This window comes from Ctenopharyngodon idella, chromosome 16 (genome assembly GCF_019924925.1).
Source record: "Ctenopharyngodon idella isolate HZGC_01 chromosome 16, HZGC01, whole genome shotgun sequence".
Classification (NCBI taxonomy): Eukaryota; Metazoa; Chordata; class Actinopteri; order Cypriniformes; family Xenocyprididae; genus Ctenopharyngodon; species Ctenopharyngodon idella.
Genome location: NC_067235.1, coordinates 15,019,155 through 15,042,495, shown reverse-complemented (window position 1 = coordinate 15,042,495; position 23,341 = coordinate 15,019,155). Strand labels below are relative to the sequence as shown.

The 23,341-nt window shown below is 35.7% G+C and overlaps 2 protein-coding genes across 3 annotated transcripts; both read right to left on the bottom strand.

Annotated features, from left to right (window-relative positions):
* Positions 1 to 462: 462 nt before the first annotated feature.
* On the bottom strand, positions 463 to 6,467 carry mfap5 (microfibril associated protein 5). The gene is made up of 7 exons (XM_051864495.1): positions 6,387 to 6,467; positions 4,056 to 4,140; positions 3,916 to 3,945; positions 1,410 to 1,448; positions 1,249 to 1,336; positions 1,067 to 1,140; positions 463 to 953 (listed from the first exon to the last, which is right to left on the bottom strand). Exons 2-7 carry the CDS (start codon positions 4,099 to 4,101, stop codon positions 850 to 852), a joined length of 381 nt encoding a protein of 126 aa, XP_051720455.1. The 5' UTR covers positions 4,102 to 4,140; positions 6,387 to 6,467; the 3' UTR covers positions 463 to 849.
* A 7,476-nt stretch (positions 6,468 to 13,943) lies between these two features.
* On the bottom strand, positions 13,944 to 22,403 carry sbk3 (SH3 domain binding kinase family, member 3). 2 transcript variants are annotated; one of them, XM_051864485.1, is made up of 5 exons: positions 22,252 to 22,403; positions 21,992 to 22,064; positions 17,997 to 18,141; positions 17,665 to 17,867; positions 13,944 to 15,842 (listed from the first exon to the last, which is right to left on the bottom strand). In XM_051864485.1, exons 2-5 carry the CDS (start codon positions 21,995 to 21,997, stop codon positions 15,078 to 15,080), a joined length of 1,119 nt encoding a protein of 372 aa, XP_051720445.1. In that variant the 5' UTR covers positions 21,998 to 22,064; positions 22,252 to 22,403; the 3' UTR covers positions 13,944 to 15,077. The 2 variants fall into 2 exon arrangements, with proteins under 2 accessions (XP_051720445.1, XP_051720444.1); XM_051864484.1 differs by lacking the exon at positions 22,252 to 22,403 and having other exon boundaries at positions 21,992 to 22,245.
* Positions 22,404 to 23,341: the final 938 nt, after the last annotated feature.

Here is a 23,341-nt window from a genome sequence, read left to right as displayed (position 1 = left end):
TTGAATAAAGTCGTTATTTTTGTTTTGTTTTTGCGCACAAAAAGTATTCTCGTTGCTTCATAACATTAAGGTTGAACCACTGCAGTCACGTTGACTATTTTAACAATGTCTTTAGTACTTTCCTGGACCTTGAATGTGGTAATCACATTGTTTTCTATTGGGGATAAAAAAAAAAAAAAAAGCCCTTTTGGATTTCATCAAATATCTTAATTTGTGTTCTGAAGATGAACGAACGTCTTACGGGTTTGGAACGAGATGAGGGTGAGTAATTAATGACAGAAAGTTAATTTTTGAACTAACACTTTAAAGATTAATTATGCTCTACTGCATATTAATCTTTTCTGGTAGTTTTCTATAATAACAGATTATATGTTATGCACAGTAATTACATCCTGACATATAAAACATGTCCGAAACAAATTAGTAGGATCTTTGAGAGTGAAACATTAATTCTGAAACATATAAATGAAACATATAAACATTTTATTTGCTATTGTGGATGTTGTCTTTTACTTACAGTGGTTGGTGTGGACATATACAGTATACTAGAAGAATATAAAGCACATATAGTGGTTATACAGTGGGCTACTTTAACATTCAGCACCAAAGCTGTGCATTGTCATGCCCTTTGTGATCCTATTAAAGTACAGTCTTAAAACAAAAACACTGAGGCATTCAACCAAGCTTATTTCAGTTCCAAGCACAAGCATTAAAATGATAAAAAAAAAAGTGATAATGAACAGTAATGATTGTGACCGCTTCGGTTTGCTTTTAGGAGTGCAACAGGTTTAAAGATGTTGGTCCCAGAACTCTCTTCTTTATCTCGCTGACTTTGTAATCCATCTGACTTTAGGCCTTGTTTGCCCAGGTTTTTGGGTTGCCACGGCGACAGCGTTTCCTAGTTGTCCTCTTTTGGCGTTTTGGCCACCCAGATTTCTCTCTACAGAGTTCAGCTGAAAAGAGAGAGAGAGAAAATAATATATTATAACAATATAAATAATTCAAAAATCATAAGTTCAAATTGACATGAGTGGAAAGTTTTGTAGTTTGTTACTGAGTGATTTACCCAGCAGGATTTCGTCTTGCTGGCACACGGTCCTCACACAGATCTCCTTGTTTATCACATAGACTCTTGGAAGGCTGGAGGAAACAGATGTCACCATATCAAATACAAATCTCATTTTGTATGTTCAGCAGAGGAGAATGTCAACAGGAAAGAGAAAGCAGATTAAAGATGTGTGTAGCCACCTGTAGAGACAGAGCGAATGGATACATCTCTTTATCGGCCGATGAACAGAGTACATCCTGGTGCAGGGGTATGTTTCCTCTCTGCAGTCTGTGGGACAGAAACAAGACTGTTATTGTCTTAGTGTTGATAGACATGGTGTACTCGCATTAAACAAACTCACCTGGTGGCTGCAAAGCAGTGACATCAGTGTCCTGTATTTCTGGCAAGAAAAACACAGCAAACTGAAAACATGTACAGGAGATCAGAGCTAGTTATTACGCTTTTAACTCCAGTGAATATTTCTCAGGGTAGGTTTATTTTTGAAAGTCGGTGTGTGTGTATAGACACATACTTTAAAGTCTTGGCTATATATACAAAAAAGCTAAAGGACATTTCTGCCGTTATGGCCCAGGAAAAAGATACAGTTCATTTAACAGGCTTTTGGGAGAGATGTCATAACAAGGATTTTGAGGCTGTATGAGAAGAATACCTTTTTGGAAATATTAATTATAATAGATATAATTAATACAATACGACAAGAGAGGCATTTTTTACAACTTTTTAATTTACTGAAACTAGGAGTGCCATTACAAATTAATTTAATGATATATGTAACCTCTTAACTGTCGCTAATGGATTGTTTGCCATTATATACTTAAAACAATATCTTAGTCTAAACCTAAAATATTATTGACAATCTATATATTGTTTAAAAGCTGACGAATTGTAGTTTTCATATTTCTGATTTTTAAGACAAATGACAGAGGAACAGTAATTTATTAGTTTGCAACATCAATATTTTCTGACTCATAAGGCATGTTAAGACATTTATTTTGAAATACCAATGAAAATGAAAAATCTTGTTCTTTTGCATGTCTTTTATGTTTTTGTTAAAGGTTGAATTCAAACCAAATGCTGCCATTCTGCCCATACTACTTCTGAATATGATGTCAGTTTCATAAACTGTATGAACATTATGGAAATAAATGGCTCAGGTCACTTAAACCATAGGCTATATGGAAATGGAAGAGTCCTTATGTGGTCACCAATGGAGCCTGGATGGCATCTAGTGGAAAAGTTTGGTACTGCGTCCAAACAAAATCTTACTGAAAGCTCAATTATTGAGATTTCAACCTAAAATTTGAAACACAACTTGATTAGATTTTGAATTTTGGCTTTGATTTTCTTGCAGCTTTAGAGTGAAACAGTTTTGTAAACTATATATTTTTTATAAATTATAAAAAATCATATTTTTACATTTTACATTTTCCTAAACTAAAACATCAATAACTATTTTTATATTTCACTTTCATATTTTTTCTTTCACTTCAAAAATAATCTGCCAAGTGTCCCCTTTATCATGAGACCAAACAAAAATTGTTGGGGTCTGTTCCCCAAAAATGGGAGTGACAGTTAAGGGGTTACATAATTATATTAAAATTATAAATTATATTTATTATAATAATAACAATAAGTAAGAGATAATGCTTCACGTCGGTGTCCTGATCACCCTGTCGGGGGTTTATTCTGAGATAACCGGATGGATGTACATTATCCCATTTATTACACGGCTACTTGCCACATAAGTAAATAATTAAGCATGAAATATTGATCGAAATATTTTATTAGCTCCTTAAACGTAAAGCTTCCGCGGAGAGAGCAGATGCTAGCGCGGCAAGTTCAAACTAGACGGACATTTTAACAGTCACACCACTTATTAAACGGCATTTCGCTACATAAATAATTATGGGGATAAGAGATATTGATCTGAGATGAAACTGTTTTAAAATTGTACCTGTTATCTTATAATCCAACAGTGTACAAAACAATAGTCGCAAAATGGCAGCAGCTGCGTTTGTATGAAACGAGAGAGCAAGTCCATGATACTGGATGACATAATTAAATAACTGTACACAAAATATTGATTTGACTGAGTTTTAATATTTTATTAGCTCACAAAACGCAAAATTTCGACGAAGAAAAACCGTTCCTAGCAAGCGTATAGCGCTGCTGACTTCAGTTACCCGGATGAGCCTGTATTATCTGTTTTTAGCGGTTGTTATCGGGGAATAACATACCGCTGGATGGCACAATTGACCAATCAGAATCAAGTATTCCACAGAGCCGTGTAATAATAATATTTAACTAAAATGATTACATAAAATATATAAATGATTAAATTCTACACTTTTTATTACCAATAAACTTTTCCAGTCATTTGTGATTACAAGGTTTTTAAATTTATTTATTTTTCTACCGGATGAAATATTTTAGAAGTTGACATTTCTTGATTTTTATTGATTGATTTTCTATTACTTTTTACTTATTAGACTATTTTATAGACTTTTGTTAAAAATTAACAATACATTTAAATGACATTAAAACACTAATTATTTATGAAACAGCAAAAAAAGATAATTTAATTAACTGCATTATTTAGAAAATGACAATAGATAGAACACACAACAACTTGCCCCCTACATTTATGAAAATATCTATATAATGTATAGGTGTTTGAAACTAATCTAGCCAAACCACTCCTAAAAAAGCAAGTGTTTGTGTAATTGGAGTTTTGACTCCTTTATAGCTACTGAGATATAATCAATGTGACAACTAGGCCCGGTCTGCACACACAAGTGTTCACACAATCATTTTAACAATATAGTTACAGTGTTATAGTGAATTACCAGTTTGTTGTGCCCGGACAGTAACAAGTACTGTGAGAGAAGGAAAAAAAAAAGTTTTGTTGTCTGGGCATTCAAAAAGAATCATTCATTCATATTAATTAAATGAATTGGCTTCGGTTTGGTTGTTTTGATGAACTTACCAAAGAAACAACAGCATAGCAGCACAGAGACTGGATAGCTGCCCATCTTTCAGGGTCTTTACGAGGTCCGATCACAGCTCAGGGGCTGGAGAGAGAGAGAGAAAGAACGGTTATGAGTATGTTTATCATAACAACCATGAAATAGCTTTCAGTGTATTTGAATAATAATAATAAAGTTAAAAAAAAGAAATAAAAGAAATAAAGATTATAAGGTTATTGCTGAGATATTAGGAATAGTAAGAATTAATACATTACTGTTCAAACGTACAAGATTTTTTTTGAAAGAAGTGTCTTATGCTCACCAAGACTGCATTTATTTGATTAAAAAATACAGTAAAAACTAATATTGTGAAATATTATTACAATTTAAAATAACTGTTTTCAATTTTAATATGTTTTAAAATGTAATTTATTCCTGTGATGACAAAGCTGAATTTTCAGCATCATTACTCCAGTCTTTAATGTCACATGATCCTTCAGAAATCATTCTTATGCTGATTTGCTGCTCAAGAAACATTTCTTATTATTATCAGTGTTGAAAGTTTTTGTGGACATTTGTGATACATTTTTTCCAGGATTTTTTGATAAATAAAAAGTCAAAAGAACAGCATTTATTGTTTATATCCTATTGGATGAAAATCCGCTTTAAAGGGTTAGTTCACTCAAAAATGAAAATTCTGTCATTTATTACTCACTCTCATGTCGTTCCACACCTATAAGACCTTCATTCATCTTCGGAAAACAAATTAAGATATTTCTGATGAAATCCGATGGCTCAGTGAGGCCTGCATTGCCAGCAATGTCACTGAACCTCTCAAGATCCAGAAAGCTACTAAAGACATATTTAAAATGAAGTGTGAAAAAATGAAGTTATGAAGTGACGAGAATAGTTTTTGTGAGGCAAAAAAACAAAATAATTTTTCAACAATATCTAGTGACGGCCGATTTCAAAACACTGCTTCATGAACCTCCGAAGCGTAACAAATCTTTTGTTTCAAATCAGTGGTTCGGAGCGCATATCAAACTGCCAAAGTCACGTGATTTCAGTAAATGAGGCTTCATTTACGCAAACCGAACCACTGATTCAAAACAAAAGATGCGTAAGGCTTCGAAGCAGTGTTTTGAAATCGGCCATCACTAGATATTGTTGAAAAGTTGTTATTTTGTTTTTTTGGTGCACAAAAAGTATTCTCGTCGCTTTATTATTATAAAGGTAGAACCACTGTAGTCATATGAACTGTTTTAAATATGTCTTTAGTACCTTTCTGGATCTTGAGAGGTTCAGTGACATTGCTGGCAATAGAGGCCTCACTGAGCCATCAGATTTCATCAAAAATATCTTAATTTGTGTTCCAAAGATGAACGAAGGTCTTACGGGTGTGGAACAACATGAGGGTGAGTAATAAATGACATTATTTTCATTTTTTATTGAACTAACCCTTTAATTGTGGAAAGCAAATGCAATTTTGTTTTGAGAAACATTTCAGTTGTCAGCCCAGTCGCTATGTATCCATTTGCCGGCAGGACAGATTTTCTCCTTAGTAGGCCCTGTTGTTAACACTTTGAGAGTCGCCACTTCCAAAATGTGTCCATTTATAGACATCCTTGAAAGACTTGGACAAAGCAAATGAATTCTAAAAGAATTCAGTATGAGAAGACAGACCTGCAGATGGCTGAAACCTAGATTTCCATTTGCCTGTGACTCACGCAGATTCTCAATTACTGATGTCACAGAACATAAGTTCTCTGTTCTCAATCGCTCATTAAAGATATCAGTTACAGCTGTTCCATCCATCCAGCTTTGTCTGCTTCTTTCTCTCTCCCCAAGTCTCCCTTTTCCTCTGAGCCTGTATTTCTTGGTGTCCAAGACATGAGCTCACACTAAAGAATGTGCATTCCCACCCCTCCCTGTGGACTCAACAAACTCACACACATATACACACACAGATGCATAAAATCACACACACTCGTACAAAAACACATATGTACCCCTATGCATTCCCTCAAACCATAGTTTAGCCTGAGGGATCCATTATATATTCATAAACTGACAACTCAACTGTAGAGTGCATGCATGCATCAACACACAGTATACACTTACATTCTGCATTCTTTTTCATTTAAAGTGTGTATTTCTTATACCGCTGCAAGTTTTTTCAAGAGTAATGCATATTTTTTACATATTCATCTCATTACGATTCTTCACTACCCACATTCTGAATGCTTATCGTCTGTTTTATGTGCATGTTAAAAGCAATGACTAGATGATGTGTTATATGATGATGGTAATGATGTAATATTCTCAAAAGAATTAGTTTTTAGAATACTTACAAATTTCCAATCCTCTGTTGCTCCTTGTGTTTTTCAGAATCCTTTGGCTTTTACTTTTCCCCTCCCTTTCTCTTCCCTCCCCTCAACATCCCTCCGCCTGTCTCTCTCTCACTCTCTTTCTATTGCTCATTCGCACTTCCCATTCTTATCCAATTTTTGGAGTTATGTGTATAGTCCTTATTATAGATAATATGGTATGGTTTTGCCACAGATTTATACAACTTTTTTTTAATGTATTTATTTTTATTACAGGAGAGGACACAACTGAGAATGTTATGGGGGCTTGACCTTATCATTTTGTCTTGGCGCAGTCCTGCATTATTAGGTAATTTATAGATTTTTTGTGTTTTGAACCAGAATATGTTTAAATTAGAGATATATAAAAGCAATGTTCTTCCACAATGTTATTCTTTTTTGAGAAACTCCTAGCAGAAGAAATATGCCTACAATATTCATTTGTAATTCACGGTGAACCTGATAACCAAGCCTACATGTTCCTGGATCAACATCTTTGTTCATCCTGGAGCAACATTCAATCAACCAATCAGATTTGAGGGACAAGTCAACAGTTTATGCCTAAGTTTAGGCTTACAACCACAGGGTTAGGTGCTTCTACATCAGTGTTATTCACCTATCATTTCCCTCTGATTTTAGGGATAACTAATGGTTAGGGCTAGGTTTAGGGGTAGGGATAGGGTTAGGACTAAATTTTCAGACAGGAATGTTGTTCCAGGATCAACAAAATACGTTGACCCAGGAACTTTTTACTTGGCAAAATCACCCTGACTGTTCGACCATATAATCTATGTACCAACAGGGGTCACCACAGAGCAGTGATTGGCTGTTCTGAACCGTTCTGAACACGTCTAACAGTATTATACAGTTGTATTTATACAGTTGCAAGAAAAAGTATGTGAACCACTTGCAAAATCTGTGAAATTGTGAATAATTTTAACAAAATAAGAGAGATCATACAAAATGTATGTTATTTTTTGTTTAGTACTGTACTGAGTAAGATATTTTACATAAAAAATGTTTACATATAATCCATAAGTCAAAAAAATAGCTAGACGTTTGAACTGGGTGAAGAGGTCCAAATTTTTCTTATTTTGTTTGAATATCATTGTTTTTCATTTAGTACTGCCCTTTGGAAGCAACAGAAGATACTTGTGTGTTTCCCGGAAGATAAATTCTGCAGAAACTCTGAATGAATCGTGTAAATTATTTTGTATTCAAATCGGTGATGTGTTTGGAGCAACTAATAATATTATACCTACAATAATCATATAACTTATTTATCCAAGGTAAAAATATATAGACCTATATTTGCATGTGATGGTTCTGCACACTAGTATGTAAAGCACAATATTGATTGGGAAGTTTCTACGTAATCCATTTTTTCCCCATTGCCATTTTCACAGTCCTTTAAGTGATTCAGATTAAAGTAATTTCCTAATGTAGTGTATTGTAGTGCTCATTTTGTAAGGTTGATCTTCCTATTTCAGATTGAGCCAGATTCATGTCATAGCGTTAATCCTAATAGACAACATTTTAGACCATATTAGACATTCTGATTTAGGGCTGGCATGTAAATGAAAGGAAAGTTGCCAGTGCTGAAAATAAACACTGCAAATACTGACCCTGAACCTCTATAGGGATGACAATCAGTTTTGAATGGGGAAAACCCACAGTGCCACTGGAATGGTCTAGTATTGACCTTTAGCTTAACTGGTGCCTCCTTTAGGCCCAGCCAGACAATCATCATCATGCAGTTGACACACCATGGCTGTATGATTTCCCAATATCCATACTGTGCTGTGGCGACGGTAGTCTAACTAGGTCGACAAACTGAGCACCAGAGGAGCTGATGACATATGACAGATGGAGGCATAGCGGGAGAGAGCCAAAGCTGAGATAGTCCAAGCCCGTGTACACAGCAACCCAACAACCTGATTGTGGAATTCCATGTGCTTCATCATGCCATGTGGGGTGGAGCGAGGGAGACACGGTCCTTGAGTCGATCAAAAATAAGTTAAGAGTGCCAGATCGTAAACACTATATAATATCTTGACCTGTTTATTGGAGGAATGTTTCTCCCTACCCCTCCCAAATGCACTGAAGAGCAACCTCCTTACTTTCAGGTGTTCTTGTAAACCTAAATTACCATATTTGTTCTTTTGGATAGTACAATTGGCTCTGTCTGACAGCATTTCTTACACTGAGATCTATGCATGACAGCTTATAATAGAAAGTTTGTAGTAGCAAGTGAGAGGTAATCTGAGATGTTTAGGAATCCCAAAGCTGTGATATTGCAGTAGTTGCAAGTAGTGCTTGAAATGGAAGTGCCGGTAGTCCCTTGGGGTGTGTGTAGCCACTCAATTCAAGCACTGGTTGCGAGTATAAAATAAGTCTTTACAAAGCCAGGCATAGAATGACCCTACAACGACACCTGTAAATTGCCATTTCAGGTAGCAAATCATGGGCTATGTTCATTATAGCATATAGTGACATACTACTACATAGTGACTTACTACTACTACTACTCTTGGACTGCCAATTAGGATACTTTGACACAAAATCGCATTAAAAATGCAAAGTAACTATCCACCCCATACAACTCTAAGATGATAACTGGTCTGGAAGCCACTTGCTGAATTAAAGATGCAAGAAATTATGTCATGTGACAACCATGTAGTGCAGTACACAACTGTTTGAAATGTTTATTGTTGTGTAATACATTTTTCAATAATAGGCTTTCTGTGTTTTTACAACACAATATGCAGAAAGCAGTATGCTGATATTCATCCAACAGATGGTATTGTGTTGCTGTGTCGGCTGTGCCATAAACTAAAGAATATTGGCTTTTTTAAAATGCTGCATGTTTTTAAATAAACAATATACAAAATGTAAATAAAAAATTTAAGATATAAAATTTGTGTATATAAAATATGTCTACTCAGAGTTTCAAGAAATTTTTATAAAGTTATTTCTAGTCCTATGTATGCCAGTAGGTGGCGCCAAGATTTTTGTGCATTTTCGGTGAGTCATTGAATCATTTACTCAACCAATTTATTCCAAATCACTGCTTCACTCAGGAAGGAAGTGCCACTACGGTGTTGGTCATAGGTGCTCAATGGATCATTCTGCTTTGGCTTGGCTTATTTAGGGTCTGAACACCGATGGTGTGAGGACCCTATTGGAATTGCTCCATTTCTTCTTCTTCTTCCTCTTCTTCTTCTCCGAAATGAATTGAATTTTTGAGGGCCTAAACATGCTCGAAAAACTCATGAAACTTTCCACATGCATCAGAAGTTGTGAAAATTTACATCTGATATGGGTTTCAGAATTGGGTGTGGCAAAATGGCTCGATAGCGCAACCTATACATTTTCAAAGAAGTGCCCCTCGCGCATACAATGTCCGATCTGCTCCAAACTTCACATGTTTGATAATAGTCCTGGCCTGAAGACATCTACATGGCAATATTCAGTTACAGTCAAAGCGCCACCTGTTGGCAGCAGGAAGTGTGGCATTTTGAAATGACTTTGCCATAATTCTCCTGTATTTACTCGCTTACATGCATTTCGCCCACTGTTCACTGTTTTCCTAAGGCCAACGGGTGGGGGTGAGCCCAGGTGCGAGGGCCCTTTCATCACTGCTTGCAGCTTTATTTTGTTCTGTTTTCACTGCATGAGCAAAAATGGACAAAGCGAAATTGTGTCAAGTTGTTTAATATTAACTTTTTGTTTATTGAACTGTTGTACTCTATAAAAGAAATGTAAAACTTGCAAACTCTTGCTCGTGTGCTTGTATGTATAAATACTCCAGCTCTAATTCTGGTCCCTGGATGTTTCCAGACTGTGAATCTGCTGATATTGCTAAAAGGAATCGGTCTTTGCTGCTGTAAATGCAAACGATCAGGTTTGTATGTTGACTGCTATTGATCAAGATTAGCCAATCTGTATATTGATATGTTTAAGCGATGTAATCATTATCCCTGTATTCTGCTGAGGTTTGTAGCAGGTTCTGCTGAACACATTGCTGTCCTTGGCTCTGTTCTTGCAGTCAAGCTCTTCTCCTGTCATTTTCATGATCCATTGCGCTCTATCTGTCTCCCACAACTCATCAGTTGTTGTGTCCTTCCATCCAGCTGTCCCCTGCAGTGTCTATCCCGGTCTGCTGGAATTTACTGGCCATCAAATATCTGTTTATGACATTGTGCATTTGTCTTATGTCTGAGATTCAGTTTTACTAGCTGCAAAATGAATGAGACTAATAATAAAAATATTAATAATTATTATGTGTGCACATGCAGATATCAAACTGAGATCTACAGTATGTGTTGTTTGACAGGGCCCCTGTTTGTAGGAATTGAGCCCAGGTGCAGATATATATATATATATATATATATATATATATATATATATATATTTGTAAAAAGACAAAAAACTACGTATTGCCAACAGTTTCTATTGCTTGTATCATCAGAAATTGCCAACTCATGTTGAAAGCGAAAAATGTCTGGTCACTTTGTCACTACAAAATCCGCCCTTTAGATGCCTTCAAAGAGGAAATCAACAAAAAAATAGCACTAAAATTGTTTCAATGTTCATATTTAATTAGCTAAAACATTTTTTTCCACACATAATACCACTATATACCCTAAAGCTCAGTCTGTTTTGTTGGCTAAGTCACAATTGAAGCTCCTCTACAGCTCAGAACATTTAACATACAATACACTTGATTTTGTGCATCTCTAAATTGTGTTGCTTAATTTCCTGGAAGATGTGAAGCAACACTGATTGGCTATCAATGAAACACAGAATACAAAATGCTTTAGACCTCATCATCTATCATAAGAGTATCTCAATGCCATCGACTGGGGGAAAAAGAGAGAGGGCAGAGGTGACTCTCATTGGACTGCATTAATGCATCATTGAGATGTGCAGTTCAGCCTGTGAGTGAAATCAATGACCTGTACCCAACTGGAGAAGGACAGATCACAGTGTTTAGTCAAAGAAATGAAGAGGTGGCATGAGGGAAAGTCAAGATGGCAAAGAACATGTACAGGGAGAGCGATACAGGGTGCAAAGAGGGGACACAGAAAGGTGCTGATGTGTTCGACAGTCTAAATAGATGGACCTGAGGCTATTTATAAAACCATCTGCAGAAGGGCTCACATAGGCCTCATAGTGAAGGCCAGAGCTGATAGAGCAGACCTTTAGGATTCATTGAGGGGGTCAGAGAAACAATAAATGTAGATTGTTTGAGGCAATCAGTTGCCTCAAAATTTTTAAGTTAAGAAATTCAGCATTTAAGTAAGCAGAACTGGCAGAGTTCTTTTTTTTAATTTTTTTATTTTGTACTCATTTTAATTATTTTTAACTTAAATGTTTGAGTACACTAATTCATACATTTAACATTTTTATTTAACCTCAATGTGAACATTTTTATCAATGTAAGCTAGCTATAACAAGCTAATTCAGAAAATGCTAACTTTCTAACATGTTAACAATACAGCACTTGCTGAATGAGTGCAGAAATATAAAGCATTTAACATACTTGCTTTCAAACCAAGCCACATGCACCACTGTCACCATGATGGTAACTCTCAAAAAGCCCACATTAACAGAAACTCTTCTAAATTAGCATAACAAAACATTAATCACTACTAAATCTCCCACTTAACATTAATCTTGCACAAAAAACACTAGGGGCCCTATCATACACCCAGCGCAATGCAGCGGCAGGCGTGACGCAAGCCCGACGCAGTTATCATTTTCACGTCCTGCGCCATGTTATTTAAATAACAAATGCATTTGCTCCCATTTGTGCGCGCATGGGCATGCTGGTCTGAAAAAGAGGTGTGTTCAGGCGCATTGTTAGCGTGTTGCTATTTTGAGGCAACTGAAATAGACTGCACCATTGACCAACTAAAACCTGGTCTAAAGTCAATGGTGCAATATTTATTTTGTTATTTAAAGAGTGTGTTAGTAATATGCGCCTATATGCGGGTGCACAACGCGCATACACTCTGCTTATTACACACACATGGATGCACAGCAGCACACAAACATGCCAAATATTAAAAATGAAAGGATTACAATGTAAAAGATTATTATTGTGTGCATAAAGATAAAAATGCTTTGGTGAAATCCGGCTTTTCCCGTAGATGGTCTGCTCGCACGCTTTAACCTCGTGCACGAGCAGATCCGTTTCCTCACTAGAGAAGCGTTCAGTTTTTCCGCCAGCAAATTCCACCATGTAAATAGTGAATCCACCATGGCACGAGCGCAACTGGCTTTTAAAGGGAATGGGAGATGAGTCTCTGATTGGCTTATTGCACGTTATGCCCAAAACACACCCATTACTTATTAAGAGAATAGGGACAACCTTTTTAGACCATGCGCCGGGCGTGCAGACCATTTTTCCCGTCGTTACACTAGCAAAAGTGGATTCGGACATGCCCTAAGACATGCGCTTTACACCATGTGCTTAGATCGTTAAAAGAGTGCCCTATATAACACTTAATTTTAGCATTTACTCTCCTTTTCGAGTGTCATGGGCAAAGCATGCTGGGAAATAGAAATCCCAGCCCAGTTTCAGTTAAACTGAATTTTTTTCTAAATTAAAAGAAATAAGTTCATAAAACTCAAAACAATGACAGTTTACTTAAAATATATCAGTTCTGTGAACTTGAAAGAAAGAGAAAGTACTAAATACTCATAAAAGTTAATTTGACTGAACTAATTTGTTTAATATAAGTTTGTCCTACTCAAACTAATTAATTATTTTGAGCGTTAACTAGATTACATAATCAGATTGCAAAAATGAAATACTTGAAATTAGATTATATTTTATGTATGTAATTAATTATTAGCTCTCATCAACTTACAAACCTCCTGCAGTTCCTTCACAAACCCCAGTTTTGGAAACCCTGACGTAATGCTTAATGCAATTCATTTTGTTGATAACAAAAATTGAATACGTTATCTTTCTCTTTGTATTTTCACATATCAGTATGGTACAAGATGTCCTATTCAAATCAATGTGATAAATGAGTTAGGTCAAAAGTAATTTAAAAATAGTCAAAACTAAACTGATTACTTTACCTAAAATGTGTAATGTAATAGATTACATTACTAACTACAATTTTTGTTTGTATTCATTAACGGACTACACAATTTGTAGGTAATTTACCTAGCACTGGTTGCAGATAGGACAAGGCAGTTTTGATGGTGCAACAGTGTGGACAGCTGGAAAGTTGGAGTCGCCCGCACATATCTGAACTGATCCACTGAATCCCAGAACAACACTAACCTGACACCCACCCCGCATTGTACCTGTGTTTGTTTAACATTTCACACCACTCTTGTCCTATTTAGAGTGGTGCGGAGCTGTATTTCAACCAGCCTGCCAATATATCTGTTCTCTTCGGACCATCTGAAGTGTGATAATGCATGAGTTCATCAACAAATGCTGATATACGCATATGGGGATGTCAACTTATAAGTGCAATTTGAGAAGTGCATATTGTATAACAGACTGAAGAGAGTAAATGAGTCACCAAAACAAACAAGTTTATTCAAACATGAACAAACAAGGTACGGCTATCAAAACAACTGGTTTGAGGTAGAGAGAGTGTTTATGTATTCCACCCACATCTGATGAGCAGCTCCTCATCTACAGTACCTATTTACCTCTCTACACGTTGAGAGATTGCTTATACGTTGCACCTGAGAAGAACTGAATTAGGCATTGAAGTATTGCTGGTTTCAGTATTATCAACACAATAGGAGAAACATTGAATTATTGTAGTATTTGGAGTCATACTTGTATGAAAAATTAACCGCTGACGTGTTTGGATAGTAATAATAAGTTGTCCAAAAAGACAAAAGACAAAGTTTTTTTTTTTTTTTTTGGTAAATCCTATCATAGTTAAATATTATTAATATTATTATAAAATAAATGCTGCTGTTCTATTGAACTTTCTATTCATCAAAGAACCCAGAAAAATGGATAATGGTTTCCACAAAAATATTACGCAGCACAACTGTTTTCAACATTGGTAATAATAAATGTTTCTTTAGCACCGAATCAGCATATTAGAATGATTTGACACCAAAGACTGGAGTAATGATGCTGAAAATTCAGCTTTACCATCACAGGAATAAATTACATTTTAAAATATATTCAAATAGAAAACAGTTATTTTAAATTGTAATAATATTCCACAATATTGCTGTATTTGATCAAATACATGCAGCCTTAATTGGTGAACATAAGAGACTTTACATTACAAAATCAGTCCTAAACTTTGAATTGAAGTAGCCTATATATTTTACTTACAATTAAAAAAAATCTTTACAGTATCTTTAAAATAAATGCAACTTGGTTGGATAATTTGTTCTCAAATGCAATGGCATTAATACTTTAATAATTAAAATTATTAATAATAATTTTAGATTAATAATTCATATTATAAGTGTCCAAACACTCTAGGGGCCACTGTACAAGTGTGTGTTAAAAAGTTCACGCATCTGATTGTACATATAGTCTACTTATACATCAAGTTATTTTTATAAAAACTAGTCTATTTGTAAAAAAAACTAATATTCCAAAATATAAACACTATATAAAAACTCTTGAATATAAAGTACATCTGTTTATAATATTGCTGTCATACATTAACTTTATCTCTCCCTCCTTCCCAATATCTCTTTTCCCTCTTCCACCCCTCCTCTCTCGTGGATCTTCTTGGCCTCCATGTGCGCCTCCTGCTCTCTCCTCATCTCCTCTTTCTCTGTCTTCAGCAACCAAGGTCCTCCAAGGTAGGACAGGATCTCTTCAGGCCCGGGGCGAAGCCAGGGCAGCGGGTTTAGCAGCTTTCTCAGAAGAATGAGGACGAATGAGCTTAAAGAGTCAAACTGAGGGGCAACTTCTAATTCAGCCTCATTCTCCTCTCTCACAGTGTTTTGCTTTTCACAATGATCTCCCTCCCTCAGTCCGTTCTGTCCTCTGACCCTCTCCTCTCTCTGTTTGGTTTGATTGAACCAGTCTCTGTACTTGCAGTAGGAAGGGTCATCAGAAGTGGTCTCCTCCCAGGGAAAGCAGCTCGTCAGCAGGCAGTATATGAGGATCCCTAAAGCCCAAGTATCCAAACTGGGCTCCACGGACATCCAGATGTCCTCTGCTTCCTCCTCTGCCTCATTGACTGTCTTAGCGCACTCCATCTCGGGCACACAGAAAGGGGAGTTGTACCACACAGCACGGACCTTTGTCCCCTGTGCCCGCGCCAGGCCGAAGTCGCCCAGTTTGACCCAGCGACAAACACGGTCACACAAGAAGATGTTCTCTGGCTTGATGTCACGGTGCACAAAGCCAAGGGAATGCAGGTGAGACACAGCACCACTCAACTGAGACATCACACGCTGAGCACACTCCTCACTCACCCCCTCCTGCAGAAAAACAGAGAAAAAAGTTTTTTTTATAAGGATTTTATAATAATAATAATAATAATAATGATTAACAATTATTTCTGCCAACAATTAGCAATTTCTGGCATGTTATTTTCCTTTTTTCATTAATATTGTTATTTCTATTTTTATGTGTTCATTTATTATTATTGTTGTTGCTGATGTTTTGTTGTTGTATTTATTTATTTCCATTTCTGGCACCTTATTTTCCTTTTTACAATAATAACATTCTTGATATATTTATCCATCCATCCATCCATCCATTTTTTTAAAAATAATAATATTATTATTGATAATTGTGTTTATTTATTTATCCATTAAGGTGATCTTGTTGTCCTTTTTCAATAATATTGCTATTTGTATATGCTTGCTTATTTGTTTATTTATTTATTTGTTTATTTAATTGTTTATTTACTTATGGCACCTTATTTTCCTTTTTAAATAATATTATTATTGATAATTGTATTTATTTATTTATTTGACCATAAAGGGCACCTTGTTGTCCTTTTTCAGTTATTTTGCTATTTGTATATGCTTGCTAATTTATTTGCTTATTTATTTATTTATTTATTTATTTATTTATTTATTTATTTATTTATTTAATTGTTTGTTTATTTATGGCACATTATTTCCCTTTTTAAAATAATATTATTATTGATAATTGTGTTTAATTAATTAATTAATTAACCATTAAGGTCATCTTGTTGTCCTTTTTTCAGTAATATTGCAATATGCTTATTTATTTATTTATTTAACCATTAAGGCCACGCTGTTGTCCTTTTTCAATAATATTGCTATTTGTATATGCTCATTATTTATTTATTTGTTTGTTTGTTTGTTTATGGCACCTTATTTTCCTTTTAAAAAAATATTATTATTGATAATTGTATTTATTTATTTATTTAACCATAAAGGGCACCTTGTTGTCCTTTTTCATTTATATTGCTATTTGTATATGCTCATTTATTTATTTGCTTGTTTGTTTGTTTATTCAACCATTAAGGTGACTTTGTTGTCCTTTTTCAATAATATTTTTTAATAATTTCAATAATATTTGTATATGCTTGCTTATTTATTTGTTTATTTATTTATTCACTTATTTGTTTGTTCATTTATTTATGGCACATTATTTTCCTTTTTAAAATAATAATATTATTGATAATTGTGTTTATTTATTTATTAATTTATTTAATTAACCATTAAGGTCACCTTGTTGTCCTTTTTTCAGTAATATTGCTATTTGTATATGTTCATTATTTATTAATTAATTAATTTATTTATTGATTTAAGCATGGCCTTATTTTAATTTATTTATCATTTTTCTTTTCTTTTCAATGCATTTGCTGTGTGTATTGATGCTTTGGCAATAATGTTTGTACAACAGTCATTCCTATGAGTTATGATATGACGGAAAGTCTGTGTTCTAATCTGCTCCTCAGCAGTACACTAAGTACTCTCATTAAATTGCATTATTGTATCAAGGCTGATGATAGGAGCAGTTGTTTTGGCAGGAGATTAAGTACACGGGAGCATATCAGGGAACATGTACGTGCCTGAAAAATCAAAGACACGTTGTTCCCTGGAAAGACGTCACTGCAAAAAATTCTCTACTCATCACGGTGTATCATGATTATTTTGACAGCCCTAGATCAGGACTGTCGTCAGAGGACCAGGACCATTGTCCCGGGCCCTGTAATGAAGAGGAGCCACTGTAAAGTTGTCTAGCGGTCATCTAAATCTCTTCTGAACAACCTGAGGGTGTGTAAAGGATGACATAATTTTAAATTCTGCTGCATTTACTGACCTCTGACACAATGACATCATACAGGTCGCCATAGAGACCAGCCTCCTGGGCGAAGACATAGTGAGAAGGCGTGGAGTAGAAGATGCCTATAGCCCGCGTCAGAGACGGGTGTGTGCAATAGGAGACAGACAGATTGTATTCACGCAGGAAAGCTTGGAGAGAGGTAGAGCGACGGGGGAAGAACTTCAGAGCCATTGGGGTTCCTGGAAGTTCAAAGATTTCTAAAGTGAGAAGTGCTTCATCTTCACCAAATACGCACCCTGTCTTTGTGTTACAATGCTATTAGTTTAGAGCTCAACCTGAACAAAACAGGTAAGCACAAATCAACTGACCTCTCTTCTGATGCACCGCCAGCATCACTTTGCCATACGACCCCTCTCCCAGCTTTTTGATCAGCTTGAAGTGCTCTGATGTCACCAGTGATGTCATGGACTGAGCCGTGAGGTAGCACAGCTCATCCAGCTCTCTAGGTGCAGTCTGACAAGAAAACAACAGCAAAATTTACATTTTAAAGTCACTATGAAATCAAATTCTTTTTTTAATGGAATATTGCATTATTTATTGTAAGTGATTTTTTTTAAACACTTGAGAATAGTAAAACCACAACAATCCAAAAATCCAATCAATTCCGAAAAGACAAAATAAAGTCCCGTCCTACATTTTTTCTTGTTTGAGAAGCTGTTTTACTTAAATATATACATCACAATAGGAAAAAAAAAAAAAAAAGACAATCTCAACTTCCATTTCATTCTTTAATCATACACTGATGATTATCAATTATATGCTGTGTGAAGCCCTCCACTTTTTTTTTATGTGATGCCAACTTGATCTTTGTAAAAATGAAAGTTATGAAAAAAATATTTTGTCTGATACCAATAAGCTGATGATTATTGTCATGTTATGGCTGATAACTGATAAATGCCAGAGTATTAAAATCTGAAATTGTTTTGTCTAAATAATTGGTAACACTTTACAATAAGGTTCATTAGTTAACATTAGTTAACTACATTAGTTAACATGAACTAATAATGAACTGCACTTATACAGCATTTATTAATCTTTGTTAATGTTAATTTCAACATTTACTAATACATTATTAAAATCTTGTTGACATTAGTTAATGCACTGAACTAACATGAACATACAATGAACAACTGTATTTTCATTAACTAACGTTAACGAAGATTAGTAAATACAGTAACAAATGTATTGCTCATGGTTAGTTCATGTTAGTTAATACATTAACTAATGGTTAACCAATGAACCTTATTGTAAAGTGTTACCAAATAATTGAATGAAATGAAAATGGATATTTGTTTTAACATTTTCTAAATATTACATTTATCAGTGTTATTAAATTATTAGTGTTTTAATACTTATTTTGATATGCAAGAATTAATGTAATTATTTGTACAGAGACTATTTTTACATTTTACACTTTCAATCTCTCCCTAATCAACCCCAAACATGCTGCTTTATAGAAATTCTATTAATGTTTTTATAAATGTTATTAATGTTTTTAAAGATATACTTTAAATGAGTGTTAGATGAAGACAATGGAAAAACTGGAAAAATGGAAAAACAGTGTAAATGAATTTAATATCCAATATCGACTGATACTGATCTAATATCAACAGATAACCGGTATAGTAGTTACTGATACACCGATCAGGCATAACATGATGACCACTGACAGGTGAAGTGAATAACACTGATTATCTCTTCATCACGGCACCTGTTAGTGGGTGGGATATATTATGCAGCAAGTGAACATTTTATCCTCAAAGTTGATGTGTTAGAAGCAGGAAAAATGGGCAAGCGTAAGGATTTGAGCGAGTTTGACAAGGGCCAAATTGTGATGGCTAGAAGACTGGGTCAGAGCATCTCCAAAACTGCAGCTCTTGTGGGGTGTTCCCAGTCTGCAGTGATCAGTATCTATCAAAAGCGATCCAAGGAAGGAAAAGTGGTGAACCGGTGACAGGGTCATGGGCGGCCGAGGCTCACTGATGCACGTGGGAAGCGAAGGCTGGCCCGTGTGGTCCGATCCAACAGACGAGCTCCTGTAGCTCAAATTGCTCAAGAAGTAAATGCTGGTTCTGATAGAAAGGTGTCACAATACACAGTGCATCGCAGTTTGTTGCGTATGGGGCTGGACGGGTGCATGTGTGTCACTTACCTGGGAAATACATAGCACCAGGATGCACTATGGGAAGAAGGCAAGCCAGCGGAGGCAGTGTGATGCTTTGGGCAATGTTCTGCTGGGAAACCTTGGGTCCTGCCATCCATGTGGATGTTACTTTGACACGTACCACCTACCTAAGCATTGTTGCAGACCATGTATACTCTTTCATGGAAACGGTGTTCCCTGGTGGCTGTGGCCTCTTTCAGCAGGATAATGCACCCTGCCACAAAGCAAAAATGGTTCAGGAATGGTTTGAGGAGCACAACAATGAGTTTGAGGTGTTGACTTGGCCTCCAAATTCCCCAGATCTCAATCCAATCGAGCATCTGTGGGATGTGCTGAACAAACAAGTCCGATCCATGGAGGCCCCACCTCGCAACTTATAGGACTTAAAGGATCTGCTGCTAACATCTTGGTGCCAGATACCACAGCACACCTTCAGGGGTCTAGTGGAGTCCATACCTCGACGGGTTAGGGCTGTTTTGGCAGCAAAAGGGGGACCAACACAATATTAGGAAGGTGGTCATAATGTTATGCCTGATCGGTGTATATTTTGTCATAATGGGCGTGAAATTAAAGAATAGAGACTACAATCGCTATTAGGAAGTTGGTTGCTTGAGACAACACAAAAATGTCTGACCACAGAATTGTGCAACAGAGATTCATGTATTCCAGTGAGCCATGTAATAATGATAGTTGCATGACAGTTGAACTTCCCATCTGTCAGTACTTTCACCAGCCTTCACTTTTATGTCAGACAGAGGTTGGTCAAACAATACCATAAGCCCATTAACACCTCGACGGCCCTGAAATAGCTAGGGCGCATGTTACAAATGCATTTTTACATAACACAAAGCAAGCAGATCATATACATTACACCCTATATATTTATCAAGGACCTTTGTTAATTAAAGTTCCTAGAAGTGTGCGTCACACCAGTCCTGTGTGCGTCTGCATTCATTTTTTTGCTTTGTCAATCTATGCAACCTTTACTAACACCACACAGCTGAGGAGCGAGAACACGTGTGGAAAATACCATCAAAGAACATGTAATTGTGTGGGATTCTGTTACGACTTTATAAGTCTGTGATGTGGGCCTAGTGAAGTGGTTGTATGAGTTCGTTGCTAGGCATTGAGAACAAAACCACCAGAGCTGACTTTATCTTATTGATAGACGTTTCTAGTAGCCTTTGATAAGGCTCCAGGAGTGGACGTGCATATGCTACAGCTTGTCACATTTTCCATGCAACCTTCATGTAAATTAAGAGTGTTTTCTGTGCTTTGCCATTAGGCATTATAACCTTTATATGATGTTACACATTCAAGCCCTTGTAAATCAGTTTTTGAAACATTACTTTATTGCACTTCAGTCCATTTAAAGTTTTGGTAGCACTTTATTTTACAGTCCTGTTCCCTATGTACGTACTATGTTATTATAGCAATTACAGTAACTGGATAATAACTATGTAATAACCCTCAACTTACACCTAAACCTAACCTTAACTCATGTTATCCTGTACTTTCTTAGGTAAGCACACTGTAAGTACACATACTGTAAAGTGCAACCAAAGTTTTATATGAATGATATCTGGCACTGATGAACAATTCTGAATATTTTTTACTGTCAAACTCAAACATTCTTTCTCATTTAATTGCAGTGACAACCCTTTTCACTGTGTGCCATACACTATTGCACAATTTATAATACCTTATCAATTTATTTTACAATGTCCTTGTTACACATTACATGTATAAGTACTAACAGTAAATTAAGCAGAATTACGTGCAAGTAAATCTATCTATCTATCTATTATCTATCTATCTATCTATCTATCTATCTATCTATCTACCGCAGTATACATGTAATGTTATATTGCAGTGACAACAATTTTCATTGAGTGCCACTATTGCAAAATATGTGCAGTATGTGCTGGAGCGCTTTATATTATCCACAGGTGTATAGCACAGCTTTAATGGATTTAGCAGGATATAACCTGAAATGTTATTTAGTTACGTGTTACTCCTGTAAAGCCGCCATTCGCAAAACACTCATTAGTGAAATCAGATATTATTTGGTTATGTATTCATTTCAAATACGTACTTGTTAATGTGTATTAATATCCATAATTTCAGTATTTAACTCACAGTCATTGTCCAACGTTGCAGTGTCTTTCAGGAAGTCTTGGAAACAGTTTCTCTCTCACTGTCTCTTTCCCATCTGTACAGGAATGAGCTCTGAGTCAAACTGTCCGTTGCTCGTTATCAACATACAACTGAGATCGACAAGCAGTTAATCAGATGTCACGGTGCAAGAGTGAGTGCCAGTTGCTACTGAGTATTTTTATATCTGTGCTCTCTCTCTCTCTTGATCCTTAATGAGTCTGACGACCCTCACTCATGCTTACCACCTTCTTCTGCTCGCTCTCTCCCTTGCTCTCCCTTTTCCCTCCAAAATTCCTCTACTCGTTTCCATCCCAGATAGCCATGTACTACAGCAGTGAGGTATGCAGCCCCTTCCCAGCGTCTCACTCTTTCTCTCGCTCTCTCTCTTTACTCCTGTACGTCAGTAGTGTCCCAATGTGTTCCACCTGTCATTCAGTGTGTCTGCTAACACTTTATTCAGTCCCTGCTGTTCCCTGAAGTCTCTCTTGATCTCCCTTCTTCCTACTAGCTATCACTTTCGCATTTACTAAATTCTTCCTACTGTGAAGCTCAAGTCTGCAGCTCTGCTGGATTAAGTGAGATTGAAGAAGATAACAGGAGGTTTACAGTTTTGAGATCTAATTACATCTTAGGCTCTTGACTAAATTGCATAATATCCAAGAAGTGTTCAATATTACACAGTCCATTGTGGCAAAAATGCTTAAAAGATTAGAAATCATCCAAGTGTGGTCAATTTATTTGTATTTAAGAATATTTAAATATTTAAGGTAAAACAAATTTTAATAAATCTAGGTGCAAAAAAAATATGTAACCTGCAATTTCAAATATGGATGAGGAGTTTTCTTTATTAGAATCACAGTACTAAAAGACGTCAAAAGAAGCTGGTGAAAACAAGAAGCCCTGATTTAAATGAGCTGTGGGTCAGTGGACCCTCAGGGGTCCTTGAAGAAGATGTGCTACACATGTCAAATCAAGTAGCCTTTATTTATATACCAGCTGGAGTTTGTTTATTAAGCCTGCAGGGCAACCACCCATTAGGCATTAAAATAATCTAGCCTTGAGGTCATGAACACATATTAATTTTTCTGCATTTGACATTAAGAGCATATGTCATGGTTTAGATATATTTTTAAGTTGGAAAAATGTGGTTTTATAAATGTTTGAAATATGTCTTTCAAAAGCACACCCAGATTCCTAACTGACCTCAAAGACTTGACAGAGCAGCCATCAAGTGTTACACAGTATTCTATTACATGCAGAGTTTTTTGGTCCAATAATTAAAACCTCTGTTTTTTTTTTTTTTTTTTTTTTTTTTTTTAGAATTTAGTAGTA

What these genes read in the sequence shown, in the direction of transcription:
- mfap5 (XM_051864495.1), bottom strand. Translation starts at nt 4,101, where the DNA reads ATGGGCAGCTATCCAGTCTCTGTGCTGCTATGCTGTTGTTTCTTTG. An exon ending in GCTATGCTGTTGTTTCTTTG is followed by an intron (nt 3,946 to 4,055) that starts GTAAGTTCATCA and finishes CTTCTCTCACAG; the next exon opens with TACTTGTTACTGTCCGGGCA. An exon ending in TGTCCGGGCACAACAAACTG is followed by an intron (nt 1,449 to 3,915) that starts GTAATTCACTAT and finishes TTTTCTTGCCAG; the next exon opens with AAATACAGGACACTGATGTC.
- sbk3 (XM_051864485.1), bottom strand. An exon ending in GGCGGTGCATCAGAAGAGAG is followed by an intron (nt 17,868 to 17,996) that starts GTCAGTTGATTT and finishes TTGAACTTCCAG; the next exon opens with GAACCCCAATGGCTCTGAAG. An exon ending in ATGATGTCATTGTGTCAGAG is followed by an intron (nt 15,843 to 17,664) that starts GTCAGTAAATGC and finishes GTTTTTCTGCAG; the next exon opens with GAGGGGGTGAGTGAGGAGTG.